Below are 24,179 nucleotides of genomic sequence, written 5' to 3' on the forward strand. Positions count from 1 at the left end.
TAACCTTGAGCAAGTTACTTAACCCCGATTGCTTAAAAAAAAAAAAAGAATAATTGAAATACCTGGAAACTATAACCTAAAAAATAAAGTCTAGTTACCTCATTTTAAGAAACAGTGAAAGAAAATTGCCCAGGTATTTTATAACCAAAAAGCAAAGTGAAAACTGAAAGAATCCACCAGCCAGTAACTCCTGAAAGAAACACTAAAACAAAAATTCCCAGCAATATCATAGCCAAATCTATAACTTCTAGGTCAAAGAAAAAACTGCAAACAGTCAGAAAAAAAAAGAAACCAGGTACAAAGGAGTCAGTTAGATATATAAGATTTAGCTCTAAAGGAACAGAAAGCTTGGAATACTAGAATATCAGAAAACTTTGGATATTCTCAAAGACAAAAGATATAGGCTTATAACCAAGAATAACTTATCCAGCTGTAAAGGTAAACAACTTCGAAAAACTTAAAATTGATGCAATGCAATGACTAGCCACAATTCCAGAGGGCCCCTGATGACACTTACTACCCATCTCAAGATAAAGAGGTGATGAACTGAGGGTGCAGACTGATACTCATGTTTTTTTTTGGACATGGCCCATGTGGGAGTTAGTTTAGTTTGACTATGTATATTTGTTACAAAAGATTTTTAAATTTTCTTTTTAAATTTAATGAAGGGAAAAGTTGACAAGGAGAAAAATGGAGACTTGTTAATTTAAAAAAATATAAATTCAATTTTAAAAATGTTAAAAGATGCTTTAAAGTTATTTATAGAATGTTTCTAGACCATACAATTTTCATATTGTATTTTAATTTCCAAATCTCTTGGGTTATACCTAAAATAATATGCAAAGAAGCCTATGTTTTCTTGACACACACAAAAATGGGACATTAACTATTTTGATGACATAAAGAAGAAAATATTTGGGAAAAACGGTATGTTGGGTTTTTTTTTTTTGCCTTTTTTGGAGGGCAATTGGGGTTCAGTGACTTGCCCAAGGTCACGTGGGCTAGTTTGTGTGTGTGTGTGTGTGTGTGTGTGTTAAGTGTCTGAGGCAGGCTTTGAACTCAGGTCCTCCTGACTCCAGGGCCGGTCCTCTATTCACTGCACCATCTAGCTGCCCCTGGAAAAATGTTATGTTGCAAAGCAATCATTGCAGAAAAATGGTAAGGCTATGAATCTTCAGATTTGTAAACATTTAAATAAATTTTAAACTACTCAAGTATTTCCAGAAATGAGAGTCCTAGGGGAAAGAATTGGGGAAAAAAATGAAAATTATATTGGAAAAGACTTGCAAAGAAGATTTATAGGCTAGTATAAGAAGCACAAAACCTAACCCAACCCAAAAAGTGTTAAAAGTTTAAATGGACCAAGTATAAGTTAATGACTTTAGAAGATCATTTACTAGAAAAATGAAAATTTGCCAAACTTCCCTCCTCTTCTTTCAGAAATGGGAGATTTAGGGTATAGAAGAGTAGAAGTACTGGTCAGTTTTGCTTTTTTCCTCTCTTTTTTAATCTGTTACAAGGGGTAGCAATGGAAATAAATGTATTGTAAAAACAAGACCACTAAAAATAAAAATTTTTAAATTTGCTAAATAAGATGTAAAGTGACTATAAAAAAATAAAGGCACTGTCGGTTAGCTAGGTGGCGCAGTGAGCAGAGCACTGGCCTTGGAGTCAGGAGGACCTGAGTTCAAATCTGGCCTCAGACCACACACACACACACACACACACACACACACGCCGTGTGACCTTGGGCAAGTCACTTAACTGCAAATGCCCTCCAAAAAAAACAAAAAAAAAAAAAAGCAAAAACAAAAAAAATAAAGGCATTGTAAAATGTAAGATATCACTGTTATACTGAGCATATTTAGTGACCTCATACTTAAATGCTAGGGCAGCTAGTTTATAAAGTAATGAGATACTGAAATGATCTCTTTAGGGTAATATTATTAAATGCATTATTGCTCTTTACTGGAATATAAAGCTGTTCTTAAGAAAATCCAAAATTTTTTTGATGATTGGCCTTAACTCCTAGGGAGCTAAAAGGAAGCTCTGTGTCCAACAGGTTTGGCAACAATGATACACATTATTTTTGAGTAAGTAGCATATAACAAAAGTGCTGTTTCAGAAAATAAATGATTTAGGCTAAGAAGACACTCCTAATTATCTTATTTTAAACTTTGGCAAACCCAAGTATATAAGATTATAAATGATTTTGATTTTAAAGTCATCTGGCACAAGTCACTTTTCTATGAAACCAAAGAGAAGGCCATTCAATAAAGTTTCACACTAACCACAAGCTTTTATTAGATTTTTTGATAGTGTGTAATATGCTGAATCCCATTTCCCAACTCTCTCCGACCCCAAATTACACCTATACACATTTCTTACCTAAATAATTGTTGAAAGTTTGGTTTAATAAAGTTTGCTTCAATGTTTTGTCTTATACATACTACATGGGTTATTCCATGTTTCTGTAGTATAGGTAGCTGTAAAAAAAAGTATAGAAGTTTACAGTATGAAATGTCTTCTTAAACACACATTTTAAAAACATTAAAATCCTTAGAATATGAAGTTCTCATGCTCTTGTATTTGTTGGGGGAGGGGGAGTGCGTTGGTCTTGGGGGTGCTTAGAGAGAGATTTGCTATGCACCAACACTAACTGTCACTAATAGGCTGCCAAATCCGAGAGCTCCTGGAATAGCAATGCATGCCTAGATCAAGGTGTCCCTTCTTCTGGTCCAACCCTTGCAGAACATGTCCAAGAAAGCAACCTGTTCATCTTTAGGTGCTGCAGCCCCAAGCTCATTAGCAGTCAGAGCTACTGAAGGATGCAGAAAAGAAAATCTCAGCACCAAAGTCCCTGGCACTGTCAAATGGTTCAACATTAGAAAAAGATATGGTTCTATAAATGGGAATGACATTAAAGAATATGTATCACCACTTGCTTTGCTGTTGAATGCTAGGGACAACTGGGCTTTACTATCTGACTTGCAGTTAAAAACTCCTCTGTGCACTGTCTTTCACCATCAGAAGTGACATCCTTAAAGCTGGGGCTGACTTCCTTCACTATTTGTATCCCAGAGTTAGCAAAGTGCTTTGCATATTGCAAACTTTAATAAATACTTTTTCATTCATTTACAACAGAGAAATCAGAAATGGTGATCACAGCAACATAGTTTAGGATTACAAGAGAACTAATATAATGAATTTTCCAGACAATTAAAATATATCTTACACAGTGCTATAGCCGTTAACAGACATGCAATAAATACGTTAAAACAAAATTTCTGAGCTGACAAGACCTTATTTTATAAACTGAATCTTACCACAATGGCTTTTTCCAAACCTTTTCATTCCTAGTCAAAACTCCCACAGCCTTTCCTTCCTTTCTTCCACCTTCAACTGAGAACTGTGCAACTTATTTTGCTTAAAAAAAAAAAATGAGACCACTTGCCAACAACTGGCTTTTCTGTCCTGTTCCTCATTATTACTAACTGATTACAATATGAATTAATTCACATCCCCTGAATACAAAGGTGGGGAAGCATAGGGGAAGGGGGGAGTGATAATTAGACTAGGATGTATGATAATAATTATGATAATTTATAATAGAGCTCATTTAATATATAAGTGAATCATCTATAAGCAATTAAGAGTTGACTATCACTTGGTCACCACTGAAATATAAAATTGCACATCAGCTTTTACATCAATTCTCCATAGTCCTCTGATAGATGACATCAATGAAGACACTGATGATGATATCATGATATCATCATCATCATCAGGATTTATATAGCACCTATGTGCAAGGCACAATGCTAAGCACTTTATAAATGTGCTCTCATTTTTATCCTCATAAGAACCTGAGGATTTTATCCTCATAGTAACCCTTATTATCCCCATTTTATAGCTGAAGAAACTGAGGCAAAAAAAAAAAGTTATTTTTCCAAGATCATAAAGCTAGTAAATATCTGAGGTTGAATTTGAACTCAAGCCTCCCTGGATCCTGGTCCAGTACTCTATCCACTACACCACCTAATTGTCACCCTTGCATTTTTTTCAGAACCATAACTAGTAAATTTTACACATGAGGCAAACCAGAAATGAGTCCTCAGGTAAGGTTGGGAAGACAGAAACCTAGGGATACCAAAATGGGAAAGTTTATTCTATCCCTGTAGATCATCTGGTAGAGCTTCTAACCCATTTATAGAAATTTATTAAGTATAGTTACCCCTTCCATATTGCAGGGGTTAGAGGCACAGCACCCCTGTGATCTGGAAAATCTGCATATAATTTTTTGACCATCCCTTCATACCAGGGAAGAAGTCTGAATTATTGAGGTTTTAAAAGATATGTTGATATAATACAATAATATACATATATTTTATGCATTTCCAAGTTTCTAACCTTTTTTATGTTGTATGCTGGCCTTCACATGCCACCTGCAGCTTCTGCAAAACTCGCCAAAAATTCCCATTTAATTTCTTATGCTGACCCAAATATATAAAAACCTCAATGGGAAAAGTCACAATATAGAACAGGATAACTGTACATGCTATGTACAAAGCACTGTGCAAGGTAGCAGATATAAAAATAATCCTTCCCCTCTAGGATCTATACTAGGAAATATAACATCTAAACAGACAAATATAATATAGTATGAATAGGGCACAAGCACTAACAAATAGAGGTATAAGAAAAAACTTGCAGGAAGTAGTACATGAACTCAACCTTGAGGATGCATCAAATGAGTCATAGTTGAGTGAGAATAACAGAAGATGATATATTATGGCCACAAAAACATAAACAACTCTGTGAGGCTTCAAAGCATTGAGCAACAGAATGAGTAAAGAGAATTTAAGCACTCTAATGATTAAAAAGCATGTTTCTGACTTCTTGTCAGAGTGATCATGGAACAGAGGTGGAAAAAGATACAAATTTACAATATAACCAATGTACTCATTTATGTTGCTTGACTATACTTATTAACTATTAAGTATAGTTAGGAAAGGCTTCTATGACAGGGATGTAAAACAAAAAAGGAAAGAGCAAACAGTATCAAGGTAGGGCAACTGGGGTTAAGTGACTTTCCCAAGGTCACACGGCTAGTTTTGTGTTGAGTGTCTGAGGCCGGATTTGAACTCAGGTTCTCCTCAGGTCTGGTGCTCTATTCACTGTGCCATCTAGCCACCCCCTTCAATGAAACATTTTAAAATACCCAGAGGAGAGTAGAAGTTCAGAAGGGGACCTAAAAAAGAATGGTTTTGTAACTATTATGTTAAAGTTAATATACACTTAAAAAAAAAGTATATGTTAACAGAAGTGAACAATTTTGTATATAATTCTTTTATCTGTTTTTATCTGTTCTTCATAGTTATTGATGTTTAAGTCCACAGAATGTAAGAAAAAAGAACAATAGGGATATTTAATATTTAATTTAGTGCCAAATGAGACACTTGATAAAGCCTTTTATAAATATTTTTGCTACATAAACTGAGATCTAAAGAATTCCTAGTTTAGTAATGTCTATTAGATGACAGTACTGCTAGTACCTACTGGAAAAGAATCAAGTTACTACACCTTTGATACAATAAATATATTTGCTAGAAAGAAGAGAAGAGAAGTTAAGGGAAGCTAGGTGGTGCAATAGATTAAGTGTGAGGCCTGGAGTCAGGAAGACTCATCTTCCTGAGCTCAAATCTGGTCTCAGACACTTAACTATTTATCTAACCCTGGTCAAGTCACTTCATCCTGTTTACCTCAGTCTCCTCATCTGTAAAATGAGCTGGAGAAAGAAATGGCAAACCACATCAGTATCTTTGCCAAGAAAACCCCAACTGGGGTCATGAAAAGTTGGACACAACTAAAATGACTAAACAATAACAAAGAGACAATGTTAGATTTTAAATCCTTTAACGTCCTGCATGTCAAAGGGCTGGCTAACACCATAATTAATTCCCTATCAAAAAGTTTTCAATACAACATACTGAGGGAATTTTCCCATGGGAATATATTTCTGATTTTATGCCAAATTCAGGGTCAGTGTGGCTAAAATATAGAGCGTACGAAGAGAAGTACTTTGAAATAAGCCTGAAAGATATCTTTATGGAAGATGGATTGGAGAGAGAAAAGACTAGAAACTGGGAGTATTTATTGAGTCTATTACATGCTAGGCCCTAGGATTATAAAAAAGGAAGGAAATAGGGGCGGCCAGGTGGCTCAGCGAGTAAGAGCACTGGCTCCAGTGTTGGGACGACCTGGAGATCGAATCTCAGGCTCAGACACTCAGCACCACACCCAGTTCTGGCCGTGTAACCTTGAGCAAGTTACTTAACCCCAATTGCTTTTAAAAAAAAAAAAAAGGAAGGAAATAATTTCAACTCTCAGGGAACAATGCAGAAGACAACTACACATATGAACACGTACAGCATAAATGTAAAGTGAATACAAATATACAAAGCAGTTATATACAAAATAAGGTGATATGGAGTGCCCTGGCAATTGAGGGGATCAGGAAGAGGTTCATGGAGCAAATGGTTCTTGAACTGTGTCTTAAAGGAAGAAAAGGATTCTTCACAGTGGAGATATGGAAGAAGTACATTCCAGAAATGTAAAACTAGAAGTGCAAAAAACAAAGCGAGAAGATGGAGGATCAAGAGTGGAGAAACACAGTATAGCACTCAACAGTATAAACTCAATGTTTACTAGCACTTACGTGCAAGGCAATGTGCTAAGTCCTGGGGATACTAAGAAACAGAAAAATAGTGTCTTCAAGGAGCTTAAAGGCTAGAAAGACAGGTTGGGTCCAGATTATGGTTTTGAATATTAACTTAGATGCAACAAGAAGTCACTGGCATTAGAGGGGACAGTTAACTTTGTGCTTGAGGAAAATTCCTTTGGCAGGTGTATATAGGATGGACTGGAGTAGGGAATGGTATTAAGCAGGGAGACTGAAAGGCAATGAAAGCCTAAACTAAGTGAGTAGCTGAATTAGTGGACAAAAGAGGTCAGGTTCAAGAGCTGTATAAGTGTCAACTGATTGGAAAAACGTGTGGTAACAGAGAGTAAGGAGTCCAGGATACTGGCAGACTAATAACCTAGAAGGATGGTATCTTTGATAAGATATAGAAAAGTTTTAAAGAGGGAATATTTTGGGGAAAATACTGGGACATATTGACTCTGAAATATCTCTGGGGCACCAATTTGAAATGTCTGATTGGCCAACTGGTGATGTGACTGGATACATATACCTTGGAGTCATCTGCAAAGAAACAAGTTTAAACTTCTGGGACCTGATGAGATTACCAAGCAAGAATAATGTAGAGAGAAAACAGAAGAGGAAATAGGGCAGAAACCTGGAGAACATCCACACAGTTAGGAGCCATGATGTGGATGTTGAGCCAGTAAGAGTCTGGGGAGGTACAATTAGACAGGTAGGAAAAGAACTAGAAGAGCAGTTGTAGTAACATATAGCCTTAGAGGGTAATGAAAAATGAATTAGGAGGTAGGGGTGGGGGGAATAAGAAGCAGAGGGAGGTCTGGAGATAGCTTGGGAAATATAATGAGTTCCATTTTTATTTTAGGATTTCTATGTGACATCCAGCTAGAAATGTCCTACACACTGTATGGTTCTGGGGCTTAACTGTTGAATTCCTAAATATTCTTTGAAGGCCTACTCAAATGGCATCTCTTCCTCAAGAAGCCTCTCTTCCATTACCCTAGTTGATTAAGGTCTTCCCCATTAGAGCAGAAAAAAGACTACCTCTAGAGTCAGAGGATCTGGGTTCAAATTCCACTCTGACTTTTATTATCTGTGTGACCTTTTTAAAGTTACTTAATTTGCCTGAACTTGTTTCCTTAAGTGCAAAGGAGGGCTTGCCCCAGACTGCTTCTGAGATTCCTTTCATCTCTGAATCTATACTCCCTCAGACCTCTGTAACTTTACAAAGCACTTCTGTATGATGTGTTATAGTCATCTGTTTTTCAACTCTCTACTAGACTACACTGAGTGCGACTAGAATGCACTGACCACATTTCATCTAATTTCTATCCAGAGAAGCTAATACAATGTCCTGTATGCTAAGTAAGTAATCGCTTAATGTATCTGAGTCACTTAATCTCTCCGTGCTCTGATCAACTCTAAGACTAAAAGCTGCAGAGATGGTGCTAACTTGTACTAGGTTGAGGAAATTTCTTTATCTCTTTATTCTCTACCAATGAAGTCACAAATTCAGTCTCTAACCCCTACTTTACAGAAATGGTATATATTAAAATTGGATTCTATACTTTTATCTCTGTAATCACACAAGCACTCTCATTCACTTTGGGTCTCTAGCCTTACTTATTTTATTTATAATTCACAGTATTATTCAAACAGTGGTTCCAGTGATATTTTCCAGAGTTGGGGGAAAAAGCTGATGTTCTATTTAGCTGCCTAAATAAACACAAGAGAACATGAAAAAAATGCTTAAGAGTTATATCCTCAAGATTTTTTTCAGATCTAAAGTTTAAGTTGTGCAAATATTTATCTGTGTGCCTTCAAGATAACAAAATCCAAATAAAGTATTTTAAAGTGGAATTTAAAGAATTTTATCTCTTACCTCTAAAGAAAAAAAAATCAGTATAGAAGAAAATTGGGTAAATTAATCAGGAGCTAATTTCATCTTTAACATTAAACTTTATACCAGTCTAGTATATAACAGGTTTCCAAAGTGATTTTTATATTTAGTCCTTAAATATTTGTTCTTTTCAATAAAGCATTAAGAAAACAAAAAGGCAAAATAAATACATTTAGGTTGTTGTTTTTAAGTCATTTCAGTTATGCCCAAGTAGCCCAATTTTGGGTTTTCTTGGCAAAGATACTAGTGATTCGCCATTGCTTTCTCCAGTTCATTTTACAGAAGAACTGAGACAAACAGGGTTAAGTGACTTGTATAGGATCACATGGCTATAATAAGTGTCTGAGGCCACATTTGAACTCAGGTCCCTCTGACTCCAGGGCCAGTATTTTATCCACTGTGCCAGTGTCTGTTAGGCAACTGGTGATGTGAGGACTGGATACATGTGCCCTCATAAATTTAGATACAGATTAATTTGTAGCTTTATATAAAACTATAAAGCTTTATAAACTTAAAAGTACACCATGACTTTTTTGGAATACCATGCTTATGCACTGTTTCTACAGACCCTACCCACAAAAGATTTCTTATGTTATTAGGATAACCTGTAACAGAAACTTTGGTTAATAAATTATCCCTATGAATATAACATAAAAAAGTCATACCTTGCTTTTCATAGCTGAAGAATATGGGCCCAAAAACAATCCAGGTAAGATTTCCTAAAAGAAAAATTAATTACAATTACCAACTTAAACCTACAAATACTGATAAAATTTAAGTTTAGAGTTTAGAGCAGGAAGAAAACCTTCTAGCTCAACCACTTCATTATACAGATAAAGAAACAAAGAGTCCAAGAGAGGAAATGACTTGCCCAAGGTCACAGTACTAATTCAGTAGTAAAGAGAAAATTAAAATTCAGTCCCTGACTCTCAAGCCGATGTTTTCTACTAAACCACACCATTTTATATTATGTTCATTGATTTGAGAGTTTTCATGGAAGTATAAAATATGTTCCAAAGCTTCTTGTTATTTAGAGTAACCAATAGCTGAAACAAGTAATGAAAATGTATATTATATGCTAAAATTAAAAATATTAAAAGACTTTAAACTATACCTTTATAAACTATATTTAGAACTCATTTAAACACCTAGCACTAGTAAAAACATTAGACATGGCCACTTTTTAGAAGAATGCCATCTCCATATCGTCATCCTTATTCTTCATTCCTTGCTAGATTCTGTGATCAAATTGGAGGAAAAAAATTTAACTCCTTTATGAGCCAATTCAAAAGCATTAAAAGACAGTGTGATGGCAGGAATATAGCCACTACTGTATTTAACAAAAACACCATAAATTTAATATAAAAATTGTACCTTCTGAATAGGCAACCTCAAAAAATGCTGGTGTTAAAAATGGGTATCCATTCTAAATAAACTCAATACATCAAATTATGAAGCCTTACTTGAGAAAGCAAGTAAAAATTTACTCTACAAAAGCTGAAGAACATTCACCCTGGTTATGTGTTAGATGATAGTACCAACTAAGGGTATAATACAGCAGTCTAGCTCTAGTAAATATCATAAATATTTGTACTAAAAAGGGAGAAGCAAGTTGAAAATGACTGTGTCTAATAATGCATGCTTCCCAACATGTGGGAAAGCTGGTTAATAACTCAATTCCTTTCATATCAAAAGTTTTCAATTCAGTATGTTGAGGGATATTTTTCCCATGGGAAATTAGGCACAACAGAACTGTGCTAGAGCTAATAAATAATCTAATGTTTTAAATGGTTATAAATATATTATTCTCATTTTACAGAACTGATTTACTCAAGTTCATACAAATTAAGACACGAAAATCTGTAGTTGAATCTCAAGCCTATTTCCTGATAATCACCCAATCTGATGTCAACAGGCTTATTTTCTAATAATTAATCAAGATGTCAGCACTGTAATACTCTGGTCTACATTCTAAGTAGAAGATTATTTACTTTCAGTTGTGCTGGTCATCTGATTTAAGCATATGACTTACTATAAGCAAACAGATAATTAATGCATTTACATGAGAAAACTATGAGCTTTAAACTAAACAAAAATTAAATGGACTAAAGGTTAACATCATACCTGCATTTCTCGCCTCATGGGATAGGTCCAATCCTTAAAAACACACACAAACCAAAAGTTAAGTAAAAATTTTCCCCTAATTTAAAAAGCAGGAAAAAAAAGTTATAAAGCACTATATGATTTTCTAAAAAAATCTTGCTATACATAGATTATCAGATAATAATTTTATATTGATAATGCTATTTACAAGTACCAAGAAACAATAACTAAGATACATAATTAGAGTGAACTTCTAGAGATATGATTCTGATTTTATTAACAGTACAAAGCAATATGCTATCATTAATCATATTCTAAAAACTAACAACAGATACTCAAAAGTGTTTCAACATTTATCCCAAAGTTACAGTAGTGAAGAACCAGAATTTGTGCCTAACTCCTTTCACACTTGATCCCATTCTTTTCCCACTGTTGTTTAGGAAAAGCACTGAGAAGCAGGAGTAAAATGAGACGAAGATGAACAGGAATGTAGGACTACTAGAGATAATACCAGGATTGGTAGAAGGAACTGGGGCTTTTTGGAAGAAAAATTTGGAAAGAGTAGACAGGATTTAGATTTTAGGATTTAGGATTTTATAGTAGACAGGATAGTCAGCTTCATTTATCTGAGGGGTTGCTAAATGAAAGAAGGACTAGACTTGTCCTTCATGGCTTCAGAGTTTCCAAACAAAAATCAGTCCTAGTATAATAAAACATTTCCTCTTTTTCTATTTATTTGCTTTGTTGTGTTGCTTACAAATTCAACAGCTTACTAAACACTACTGAGTATGCCCTCTGTGTTTAAAGCAATCTTTTTTCTCATATCTATTGCCATTAAAAATTTTAATTTAATATTTCATTTTCCCCCAATTAACCTTCATTAAAAAATTCGAATTCCAAATTCTTTCCCTCCATTCCTTCCCCCACAATGAGGAGAGCAATTTGATATAGTTATACATGTGCTGTCATACAAAACATTTCCATGTCAGTCATGTTATAAAACACAGACAAAAAAAAACAAGAAAAATTTAGAAAATAAAGAAAAAGTATGCTTCAATCAGCATTCAAACTACATCAGTTCTTTCTCTGGAGATAGATAGTATTTTTCATCATTAAGTAAGTCCTTCAGAACTTGTCTTGGATCACTGGGCTGCTGAGAGAAGCTAAGTCATTTACAGTTGATCATCATAAAATATCACTGTTACTACGTACAATGGTCTCCTAGTTTTGCTCATCTTGCTTTGCATCGGTTCACTGAAGTCTTTCCAGGTATTTCTGAGAGCATCCTGCTCATTATTATAGCACAATAGAAACCATTATAATCATATATAACAACTTGTTCAGTCATTCTCCAATTGATGGACATCTCAGTTTCCAATTCTTTGCTATAAAAATTTTTGTACATAAAGGTCCTTTTCTTTTCTTTCTTTAATCTCTTTGGGATACAAACCTAGTAGCGGTATTGCTTGATCAAGGGGTATGATTCTTGGGCATAGCTCCAAATTGCTGTACAGAATGGATGAATTAGTATACCACTTCACCAACAGTGCATTAGTGTTTTAATTTTCCCTCCAACAATCATTATTTTCCTTTTCTGTCATATTAGCCAAGCTGATAGGTAGAATGGTAGCTCAGAGCTGTTTTAATTTGCATTTCTTTAATCAATAGTGATTTAAATAATATTTTCATATGACTACAGAAAGCTTTGATTACTCCATCTGAAAACTGCCTATTTATATCCTTTGACCATTTATCAATTGAGGAATAGCTCTTATTTCTATAAATTTGATCCAGTTCTCTACACATTTGAGAAATTAGGTCTATATCAGAAAACCTGCTATAAATTTTTTCTCACATTTATAATCACGTTGTATTTCTCTCCATCCCATTTTCCCCATTTATTCTACTCTTGCTCTCCTTTTACCCTATCCATCCTCAAAATTAGTCAATCTTCTGACTACTACCTCCCGTAATGGTAATGGCAATGGCAATTTGAAGATCTTCCCTTCCCCTTAACAGGCCGAATATAATCACATGGAGCCTGGGGCTGAAGGAGTTTGATGAACAGGTGGGGCAGAGCTGAGAGGAAGTTGGGAGTCAGAGCAGTTAGAATGGAGGGAGGAGAAAGGATGCAGGCAAGGAGACAGCTAGGCTTATGAGTGTGGGAAGACTTTGGGATGGTGTTGTTCTCTGCAGTATTTTTGTGTACAGATTTCTTTGTTGCTATAATGAACTCAGTTTTCTGGTGTTGGGATTTGGCTTTCTGGTGTCTGAATAAATGTTTTCTTCTGTCTTCTACATGAAGAGTCTGTTATATTTTGCAGTTTAGAATTATGCTGGCATATTCATAGTTACGGTCAGTGCTGTGAATACTGCCTTGGCAATACACTCCCCCAGTCCTCCTTCCCTTTTAGCAGCATCACTGCCCCCCTTCCCCCCACTATCCCATATTGGAAGACAGATTTCTATGACCAGCTGAGTGCATATATTATTCCCTCATTATGCCAATTCCAATGAGAGTAAGGCTCATAAACTCACCCTGCTCTCTACCTTCCCTATCACTGCAAGCTCTTTCACACCGACCTCTTTTATGTCAGATAATTTGCCCCATTTTACTTCTCCCTTTCCCCTTCTCTCAGTGCATTACTCTTTCTCATCCCCCAATTTTATATATTTTAAAAGATAATCACATTTAACTCATACCTGTATTCTCAACGCATACTCCTTCTAAATGCTGGGCTCAGGCAATTCCCGGCTTATCTCTATCATCTTGGTTCCACCCCCCTGACATTTAAAATTAAAAGATATTGTACAGCCTTTGCTTTGAAATCTCCAATGAAAGGGTGAACCTTCTTGTGAAAAAATATATTTTACTTTTAGATTACTCTAATTATTAGGAAATTTCTTCTTAAATCAAAGGCAAATGGGCCTCTTCACAGTATCCATTCCACTGCTCCTCTGGTTCCAAGGAAAATAAGTCTTCTACTTCGTAACTTCAAATAGGTGAAGAAAGTTACTACACCCTTCTCTCTCTTCTCTTTTCCAGACTAAAACCCAAGCTCTTCATAAGGCAGCTATCTGAAGCACGTGTAGAATCAGGACTCTAAGTTTGTCTTATTTTGTTGTACTTCTAAAGAATATGATATAACTGTAAAGGGATATTGGCAAGTCAGGCATTGCTACTCTAAAGGAATGCAATTATTTAAAAATTCGTTTTCCTAGGGGCAGAGACTCCCCCTTCCAAAGGCAGGGACTTCCCTGAGCTGTCCTCCAAATCCTCTTTAAAAAATGACTCTAATTCTACAGCAGCAGAACCCATAAAAAGATAGAGTAAAATCCAGCCCAAGACAACTTAGAAGGCTGGCAGGAAAGGTCTGTTGCACCAGACTGAGAAAGGAGTGCAATCTAATGCAGGCTGTACCAGCAGGGACTGGGCCTCAGCAAAGCCAGAGTAAACCTCAGGGCAAACTGAACTGCTTGCAGCTGTGGTGGTTTCCAGACCTCTAAGCCCACAGACACCAGGGACAACTTAGAAAGTCAGCAGGAATGGTCTGTTATGCCAGGGCAGGAGTGGAGTGCAGTCCAGCACAAGCCCCACCAGCAGAGTCCCAGCAGGCCAAGAGCAGTCCTTTGATGTGACTGAATCAGCAGCAGTAGCTGCTGCTACTGAGGGCCCCCAGCCCACAGATAAGGGAGTTGGACTGGTTAGAAGAAAATTATAGGGGTCTCTTTGCTAGTACTAAGGCAGGACTCTTGCTTTATCCACACTTGGATCTGGGTCCCGGTCTTGGGTGGCAGTCCCAGGATGAGGAAAAACACTAGCATATTAGAGCTTGCAGCAGCAGTGGAGGAGGGACTGTTCTCATAGTTCCAGGGCAGAAAAGAGTGCTTGTGGTAGCTCATAGAACAGAACACAGGCCAGGAGAGTAGAAAATACCTCTCTATGATCATACCACCTTGAAAGAAATGAAAACTTAGAGCTCCCTAGAAGTATCTTTGGAAAGATCTGGACAAAACCCCTGAAGACTGGGATAATATGCCCTCCACCCTGGAAGCAAACAGTTAAGAGTCCAGTAAAAGGCTGGGGAAAATGAGCAAACAATGGGAAAACACTCTGGACTATAGCATGTTATTATGGTGACAAGGAAGATTAAAATACACATTCAGAAGAAGATAGCAAAGTCAAAGCTCCTACCTCCAAACCCTCCAAGAAAAATATGAATTGGTCTCAGGTCATGGAAGAGCTCAAAAAAGGATTCTGAAAATCAAATAAGAGAAACAGGAAAAATCGGGAATAGAAATGAGAGTGATGCAAGAAAATCATGAAAAATGAGGCAACAGCTGGGCAGTTTGGTGAAAGAGACACAAAAAAATACTGAAGAAAATAACACTAACAGTCTAGGCCAAATGGCAAAAGAAGTCCAAAAAGTGAATGAGGAGAATTTTAAAAAGTAGAATTGGCTAGATGGAAAAGGAGATCCAAAAGAAGAAAATAATTCCTTAAAAATTAGAATGAAGCAAATGGAAGCTAATGACTTTATGAGAAATCAAGAAACAATAAAACAAAGCCAAAAAATGAAAAAAAAAAAGTCTAAACATCACCTTTCAAGAAATTATCAGGGAAAACTGCCCCGATATTCTAGAACCAGAGGATAAACTAGAAACTGAAAGAATCCACCGATCACCTCCTGAAAGAAGGTGATCTTGAAAACTCCCAGGAATATTATAGCCAAATGCCAGAGCTCCCAGGTCAAGGAGAAAACAGTGGAAGCAGCCAGAAAGAACAACAATTGTGAAGCCACAGTCAGGATAACACAAGATTTAGCACCTCCTACATTGAAGGATCAGAGGGCTTAGAGTATGATATTCCAGAGGGCAAAGGAGCTGGGATTACAACCAAGAATCACTTACCCAACAAAACTGAGTATAATCCTTCAGGAGAAAAAAGGATATTCAATGAGATATAAGACTTTCAAGCATTCTTGATGAAAAGACCAGAGTTGAATTGAAAATTTGACTTTCAAAAATATAAAACTCAAGAGAAGCATAAAAAGATAAATAGGAAAGGGAAATCATAAGGGACTAAATAAGGTTAAACTGTTTACAATCCTATATGAAAAGATGATATTCTTAACTCAAAAGACCTTTCTCTCTATTAGGGGAGTTAGAAGGAGAGCACAGGTAAGAGTTGAATATGAAGGACTGTTATCTAAAAAATGAAATTTAGGGGTGAGAGAAGAATGTACTGGGAGAAAAAGAAAGGGAGAGGTAGAATGGGATAAATTATCTCACATAAAAGAGGCAAGAAAAACCTTTTATGATGGAAGGGAGGAAGGGGAAGGTAAGGGGGAATAAGTGAACCTTACTCCCATCAAAATTGGTGCAGAGAATAAAATACACATTAAATGGGGCACAGAAATATGTCTTACCCTACAGGAAAGTTGAAGGGGAAGGGGATCAGAAAGGGGGGGGGGCTGCAGATTGAGAGAAGGAATAGTCAGAAGCAAAATACTTTTGAGGACAGACAGGGTGAAATATAGTGAGCAAGAGTAATAACCATGAAAAAAAAATTGAAGCAAGTTTCTTTGATAAAGCCCTCATTTCTCTAATATATAGAGAACTGTGTCAAATCGATAAAAACAAGAGCCATACCCCAACTGATAAATGATCAAAAGATATAATCAGTTTTCATATGAAGTAGTTAAAGTTATCTATGGCTATATGAAAAAATACTCTCACTACTGACTGGAGAAATGCAAATAAAAACACATTCTGAGGTACTAACTCATAACTATTAGATTGACTAATAGGTCAGAAAAAGTAAATGACAAATATTGGAGGGGATGTGGGAAAAATGATACATTAATATACTGTTGGTGGAGTTATGAACTGATTTGACCATTCTATAGAATAATTTGGAACTATGGCCAAAGGATTATAAAACCATACCTACCCTTTGACCTAGCAATACCACTACTAGGTCTGTGTGCCAAAAGAGATAAAAAACAAAAAGTAAAAGGACCTATATATACAAAAATACTTACAGCAGCTCTTTTCTGGGGGTAAAGAATTAGAAACTAAGGGGAAGTCCATAAACTGGGGAATGGCTGAACAAGTTGTGGTATGTGATTATGATAGAATACAATTAGATGATTATGATAGAGTACAATTAGAAATGATAAGCAGATACTCTGAGAATAATCCTGGAAAGACTTGCATGGATTCATGCAAAGTGAAATGTCCTGGGTACAAAGTAACAGCAATATTTTAAGATGATCAGTTGTGAATGACTTACCTATTCTTGCAATACAACAATCCAAGACAGCTCTGAAGGATTTAGGATGAAAAGGACCATCCATCCCCAGAACAAGAACTGATGGTGTATGAATACAAATTGAAGCATACTTTTTAAAAAACTTTTTCTTGAGATTTTGTCTATGCTTTCTTTCACAACATGACTATTATGGATATGTTTTTACAAGACTACACATATATCACCCACATAGAACATATGTATAACTCAACAGTGGGTGAGGGGGAAGGGAAAGAATTTGGAACTCAAAGTTTTAAAAACAAATGTTAAATATTGTTTTTACATGTAAATTGGGAAAAATTAAATACTAAATACAAAAAATAAAATAAAATTATTTTTCCTTAACATGGGAAAAGGTGTTTGACTTGCCATTCTTGTTTCCAGAATCTTCCAATCCCAAGTATGTCACTGTCCCCCTATAAATCACACTTTCACCACTCTCCTAGGTTGTATCTCCCTTCCTATTAGTGTATATCTCTTCTCCCTTTCCTGACATTTATCTTTCAACACTTTACACCATCCAGTTCATACTGTCTTCTCAATTTAGTTTTAAAACCATAAATTGAGGGGCAGCTAGGTGGTGGTGTGATTATAACACCAGCCCTGGAGTCAGGAGAATCTGAGTTCAAGCCAGGCTTCAGTCACTTGACAGTTACTAGCTGTGTGACCTTGGGCAAGTCACAACCCTAAATGCCTCACTTTCCCCCTCAAAAAACTAAAAACAAATGAACAAAAACCCCAAACTATAAATTGTTCAGCTTTACTAAGTCTGTGCAAAGGTCATGGGGTAATAGTGTCCAGAGTTCAGTTCTTCCCTTGTGCTGGAAATAAAAATCCTTTGGCTAAGTAAGAAAATGCAGCATACCAAGTTAATTCTTCAAACAACCCTTTTCTACATTGATTGACTTCAAGCTTATCATTGTCCTTCCCAAAATGTGTACCACAGAACTGAACAAAAAGGTGGCCTGACCCGACCATCAACTCACCAGTACTGCTCACTTCAGGTCTATTACTGCAGCCTCATATTCTAGTAGGTTTGTTTTTTTTTTTGGCTGCTATATTACTATCACACTGTTGATATGTTTCAATATCATATCATTACTCTCCCCCCCTTATCTTTTTCAAAGTGATATTCAGCCATACTTTTCCATCTTGAACTTAAAAAAAAGTTTTATTGAAGAATTTTGTCCTTACATTAGTCATTTCCAAGTACTTTCAGATTGAACCCTCTCCTTTACTTTGACAAAGGAAAACTTAATCAAGCAACAAAATTTAATACAGAAACCTTTCTGGGACTACAGAAATGTTCTGTGCCTGTAGTACCTCACCTTTCTGCCATGAGGGGGGCAAGGTATGTTTCTTTACTGCCTCAAAGACTTTTCCATTACTTCAGAGTTCAACTTCCTTTTAGTGATCTTTTCATTTACACTGCTGTTCCTTACTGAGCCTGACCTGACTCAAACTAGGAGGGGACTGGCCTATGCCTGATATTGGAATGAAAAGAGACTTACAGATCATACAACAAAAGAGTATTTACTTAGCCACAACAGAAGGATATTCACTAAGACCACCTGAGCTGATTCAGCATAAAGAAATTCCATTGCTGGAGTTTCCCACTGTGGTCCAACTATCCAGCACACTTTTAAGTCCTTCATAGCTGTTTTCAATTCTGACAACCAGGAAGTGATGTCAAAAGCCTGAAGCCTATAGTCCCCTAATCTATCCAATTACCAGGAATGGCTTCAGTATCTTCCATGAAAAAACTTGGCCTAATGTGCACTGGGGAACGGGTAAAATATCATTCCAACCATAATCATGAAAATCCTTGAATATATCTTTCTATTTACCTGGAACTGTATCACAGATCACAGATTCAGAGTTAGAAGGAAACATTGGAGTCAACCATTTGTATTTTATAGATGAAAAAACTTGACATTAAAAAAACTGATTTCTGACTTCTCAGAATTTTCATTCTCTTGAATTCTTTATATTTTGACTTACTAATATACAATAATATTAAATCACACGAAGATCTTTGCTACCACAACGTGCTGCTTTAAATATTATGGCATATGCTGAACCTTTTTTTCTTTCTCTGACAATTTAAGTATTAAAAAAAATAATTCCAATAGAATTGTAAATCCAATATAATTTATAATTCCAAATTGATACTCAGAATAGCTTAATTACTTCACAACTCTAACAATAGTGGGTGGACCAAGTCTGTTTTCTCAGCCTTTCCAACACTGCCTATTGTAATGGTTTTTCCTCCATTTTTGCTAAATGACAGAGTAAAGTGAAAAATTAGGGCTGTTTTAATTTTCATTTTTAAGTTGACATATACTATACACTATCCCTTTGAGGGAAATGAACCAATCTAGGACAGCCCTAGCTGCTCTCAGAGAGAATGAGGTATTACAGCAGGTGTGTTTAGAAAATCCGCCAGTGTACCCCCCAAATTGTTCTCCATCCCCTATACTCAGCTTTGTGTAAAACACACCACACACCTAACCCACTTGAGAGATGCTGACATTGACTTCTTCAAAAACCTGGCTGAAACAGACACATTAAATTCCAGGTAGTCGCCAGACTGAATATTCTTTGACTATTATTTAGCCAATCATGGTATTTATTAGTCACCGGGTAGTATTCGTAGTACTTAGTGAGAATGGTTGTAGAGAAAAGATGCTTCCTTAACCATATGAGCTATGGTGTTGAGCTACTTGACTTGATTATTTGAGGGCTAAAGAAATCAGTCTAAATCTTAACAGCAGTTTTTTTAAAAAATCCAAATAATAAGACCCCTCCCACCACACAATAAGAACTAATGTGAAAAAAGGCTACTTTAGCTTTAAACAAAAAAAGGGAGGGAGCACAATTTATGAAAAGCTGCTCTGCGTATTATCAATGCTGCAAAGTCTGGTTCTGTCAAGAATTTTGCTTTCAATGATCCAGTAGGCCAATACCTAAATGTGAGCTCAGCAAACCAGAATAAGAAAAAAGCAACTTGAATATCCTCATTTTCTGTATTTGGGGCATGAAATAATGTGGTCATTATAATTATCAACTTTTCTTATCTATGTGGAATTTCCCTCAGTGTTGTATATTCTGGATATCAGACCTATATCCATTCATCACCAACTGGTGATATTTGATGCAAATATATTCCCCATTTTATCTCCTCTTCTAATTTTCTCTTCATTGCTTTTTAATTTTATGTAGTTAAAATTATTGTCTTTTATAATCTCAATTCTCTGTTTAAGAATTCTCCCTCTAGTCATAATTCCACTAATATACTTTTCTGTTTTTTAACCAGTACCCACAAGTTTTGATGATCTCTACTCCATAACCCAAAATCTCATTCATATTTTATTTCATTAGTTCTCTTATGATTTTAGATAATTTCTTCTTTTAGATTAATTTTGCTACTAAATGATTAGTACAACAGTAAATCTGTAAGTTACTTTAGGTAGTACAATCACCTTCACTAAACTGGTAGGGCACATCCAGAGTAATATATCTTTTATTTTTTGACAGCCACACAACCATATTTCTGCAAATGTTATGTCTTTTTTTTTTCTTTTTGGAGGGGGGAAGACTGGGCAATTGGGGTTGAGTGACTTGCCCAAGGTCACATAGCTAGTTTTTGTGTTAAGTGTCTGAGACCGAATTTGAACTCTGGTCCTCCTGACTCCAGGGCCAGTGCTCTATTCACTGCACCACCTAGCCACCCCAAATCTTTATGTCTTAATAAGATAACTTGCATATATCTTACCTGTTAAGTAATAATTTAGAATGATTCTTTTTTTTGTTGTTAATGCAATTTTGAAATTCTGATTTTTATGGTTTATTTTGTAGCTACTACAAAGAGCTCTTCTTTTTATTTTTTTACTTTTTGGAGGGCAGTTGGGGTTAAGTGACTTGCCCAAGGTCACATGGCTAGTTTTTTTTGGTGTTAAGTGTCTGAGGTCGAATTTGAACTCAGATCCTCCTGACTCTAGGGCCAGTGCTCTATTCACTGTGCCACCTAGCCATCCCACAAAGAGCTTTTCTAAATACACCAGTAGGTCTTTTACAACTAGGGACATTTTTGACTCCTCTTTGCTCATGTTTCTTTTTAAATTTTTTTTAAGCAATCGGGGTTAAGTAACTTGCTCAAGGTTACACGGCCAGGTGTTTCTGGGTGGGTGCTAAGTGTCTGAGCCAGGGATTCGATCTACAGGTCTTCTCAACACTGGAGCCGGTGCTCTTACTCGCTGTGCTACCTGGCCGCCCCTTTGCTCATATTTCTATCCTTAATTTTGTTTTGGTCTTACTACAACAACTAATTTCTAGTGAAATAACAGTAAGAAGATGGGGCATTCTTGCTTCACCCTATTCTACTGGGTTCTAATGTTTCTCCATTTCAATGCTAGATCTTTGTTCAAAATTTATGCTTTCAACATCAAGTATTCATTTAAAAAAATCAGACACAATGTTTATATATAAGAACTTTTGTTTAATCCTATATAAACCTATGTTTATATAAGAACCTTTAAGACGGCCATAGAAAAAGCTATACTCTAGATAAAATTATATTCCCCACAAAATGATAAAAATAGCTGACCTTTCCAGAGTGGTCAAAGTCTTTAAAAAAAAAATAAGCTCTCAGTCTGACATATTATAAAGTCTTTAATGTTTCTTTATTGTTCTTTTATCAAGACTTCTTTTTACTTGCTTATTTACTTTCTATTATTTTAATTGCAAACTAAATTCACCAATATTTTTGTTTTGTTAATACAGTTATTCCTGCCACATCTCAGGGGTTAGGTGCACTTGCACACTGGTGATCTGGAAAATGCACATAAAATTTTTTGGCCTTCCCTTTATACCAAAGTAGTAATATGAATTTTTTCTTTTCTTTTAAGGGAATGTTTTACAGTATCTTATTGTAAAATTTGGATTAAGTATTTGGTAATCGGTTCTGTGTTGTCTGCAGCTTCTGCAAAATTTCTGCCAACCAGTGATATATTGAAATTGTGATGCACAAAGTCATGATGTGGAAGGTATAACTGTATAACCTTTCAGTGACACACTCATTTTCTCTGAGGATCTTTAAAGAGGTTCCAAAAGCTTTGATATGCTGCTTTATTATTATTATTTTGACCATGAATTTGTGTTCATAATTTGTCCTTTGACTAATTATTGTTCATATTAGTCTCCACTTAGAACTATCTCTTTTGCTCATCATTTTTTTTTTGTCATTACTCATTTTGTGTTTTATTATATTTGCCTTTTTATACTTATGGTTCCTTATGCTCTAACACTTATCAATTTTTGTAAAGGTAAAATGGGACACTAAGGAATATGTATTCTTCCATATTCCCATTCAAGAATTACCAAAGATCAGTAAATTCAGCATACTGAACGATTTTAACTATTTTCATTTTTTTTTTGTTTATCTTTCTGATGGATTCATGCTGTTCCTAAGGGTAATATTACAAAATTACAGAATTTGAGTTGGATGAGAGCTCAGCAGACACTAGTACAATCCACACAGGAAAGGAATCTCTACTACAACATAGCAGACAAGTAGTCATGTAACTGCTTCCTAGAGACCTCCAAGAAGAGGAAACAAATCAACTCTAAGCAACTCATTCTACTTTTGGATAACTCTAATAGTTAGGAAGACACCCCCCCTTGAAATACTTGAAAACAGCTACCATGTTCTCTGAGTCTTCTCTTCTTTAAGCTAAATGTGCCAGGTTCCTTCAACCAAACCTCATACTACATGTTACATATTATATTACTTTTACCACCTGGTTGCCCATTCTCCAGATGCTTTCTAGATTAACAATATCCTTTTTTAAACTATAAAGCCCAGGACTGAATATAAACCTCCAGATGAAGTCTTCTAACAGGGCAAAGTAGATTGAGATCACCTCCCAATTCCTGGAAGTTATGATCCTCTGAATGCAGGATTGAATTAGCTTTTTTTGCTTCCAGACACCTCTACTTAATCATACTGAGCTTGTTGTCTACTACAACCTCCAGATCTTTTTCTGAACAACATTATCTAACCCATTGTTTGACTTGTGAAATGGATTTTTTGTACCCAATTTTAAGACTTTACATTTATCCCTAATGAATTTAATGTTACTGATTCTAGCTAGCATTGAAGCCTGTCAAGATCCTTTTGAATCCTATTATTCTGTATGTTATGTACTCCTCTCAGGTGTGGCCATGTATAAATTTGATGAGCATAACAATCTATGCTTTTAAACAAAATCATTGATTAAAAAAAAAAAAGTTAAATATTTCCATCATCTTCCCTCAGAACTGAAACTTGGTCTTTTTTTTGTTTTTGTTTAGTTTTGCTTTTTGGAGGGCAATTGGGGTTAAGTGACTCGCCCAATGTCACACGGCTAGTTTTTGTGTTAAGTGTCTGAGGCAGCATTTGAACTCATGTCCTCCTGACTCCAGGGCTGGTGCTCTATTCACTAGCTATTCAGCGCCACCTAGCTGCCCCGGAAACTTGGTCTTTACATCCAGCTTTGAGAAGTGAACTTTTTGCCTTCTTTGTTGGGTCTCAGCAAGGTGGCAGTGCATAGAGCAATGGGCCTAGAATCAGAAAGACCTGAGTTCAAATTCAGTCTCAGACGTTTCCTGTGTTTCCTTTGTGATTCTCATTTTAAAGAAAAAAAAAAGTAAGGATCAGGGAAGTCTACCTTCTTTCAGTTCCATCAAAGTTAGGCGATACACCAAGCAAAGGTATTATTCTTCTTTAATCCTGTTTCTCCCAATATAACTTAAAAAAACCAACAAACAAACCACAACAAAAACTCCACCCCTTTTTGTTATCTTTAGTTTCCATTGCCAACTTCAGCTCATTTTGAGCTTCAGAGTTCCTGACACTGGGACCATGCCATATTCATATGCATCATTCTCTCTCTCTCTCTCTCTCTCTCTCTCTCTCTCTCTATATATATATATATATATATTTTTTTTTTTTTTTAAATCCAGGTGAGCTGGTCAGTTCACTGTTTGGAATCTTCAGAAAAATTCAGTATTTCATCCTCATTAGAACTGTTTTCCTTTGTGTCTTTAGAATTTCATTCTTGAGCTTCTCCCATTCCTCCTAGGCCAACTTTCCCTGAAAAATT

At 35.8% G+C, this 24,179-nt stretch overlaps 1 protein-coding gene across 2 annotated transcripts in view; it reads right to left on the reverse strand.

The window, feature by feature from the left end:
• STYX (serine/threonine/tyrosine interacting protein) overlaps positions 1-24,179 on the reverse strand; it is a 60,207-nt gene that overhangs the window by 29,489 nt on the left and 6,539 nt on the right. The window contains exons 2-4 of one of the 2 annotated variants that reach the window (XM_069082228.1): positions 10,746-10,778; positions 9,287-9,340; positions 2,389-2,486 (exon numbers count right to left, since the gene is read on the reverse strand). In XM_069082228.1, the coding sequence (XP_068938329.1) occupies positions 2,389-2,486; positions 9,287-9,340; positions 10,746-10,778 (185 nt within the window). The remainder of the gene's footprint in view (positions 1-2,388; positions 2,487-9,286; positions 9,341-10,745; positions 10,779-24,179) is intronic. The other variant, XM_069082229.1, reaches the window with a different exon arrangement.

This window comes from Petaurus breviceps, unplaced genomic scaffold, assembly GCF_028583685.1.
Source record: "Petaurus breviceps papuanus isolate PSGF00001 unplaced genomic scaffold, PetGlider_PUasm1.0 164, whole genome shotgun sequence".
Lineage (NCBI taxonomy): Eukaryota > Metazoa > Chordata > Mammalia > Diprotodontia > Petauridae > Petaurus > Petaurus breviceps.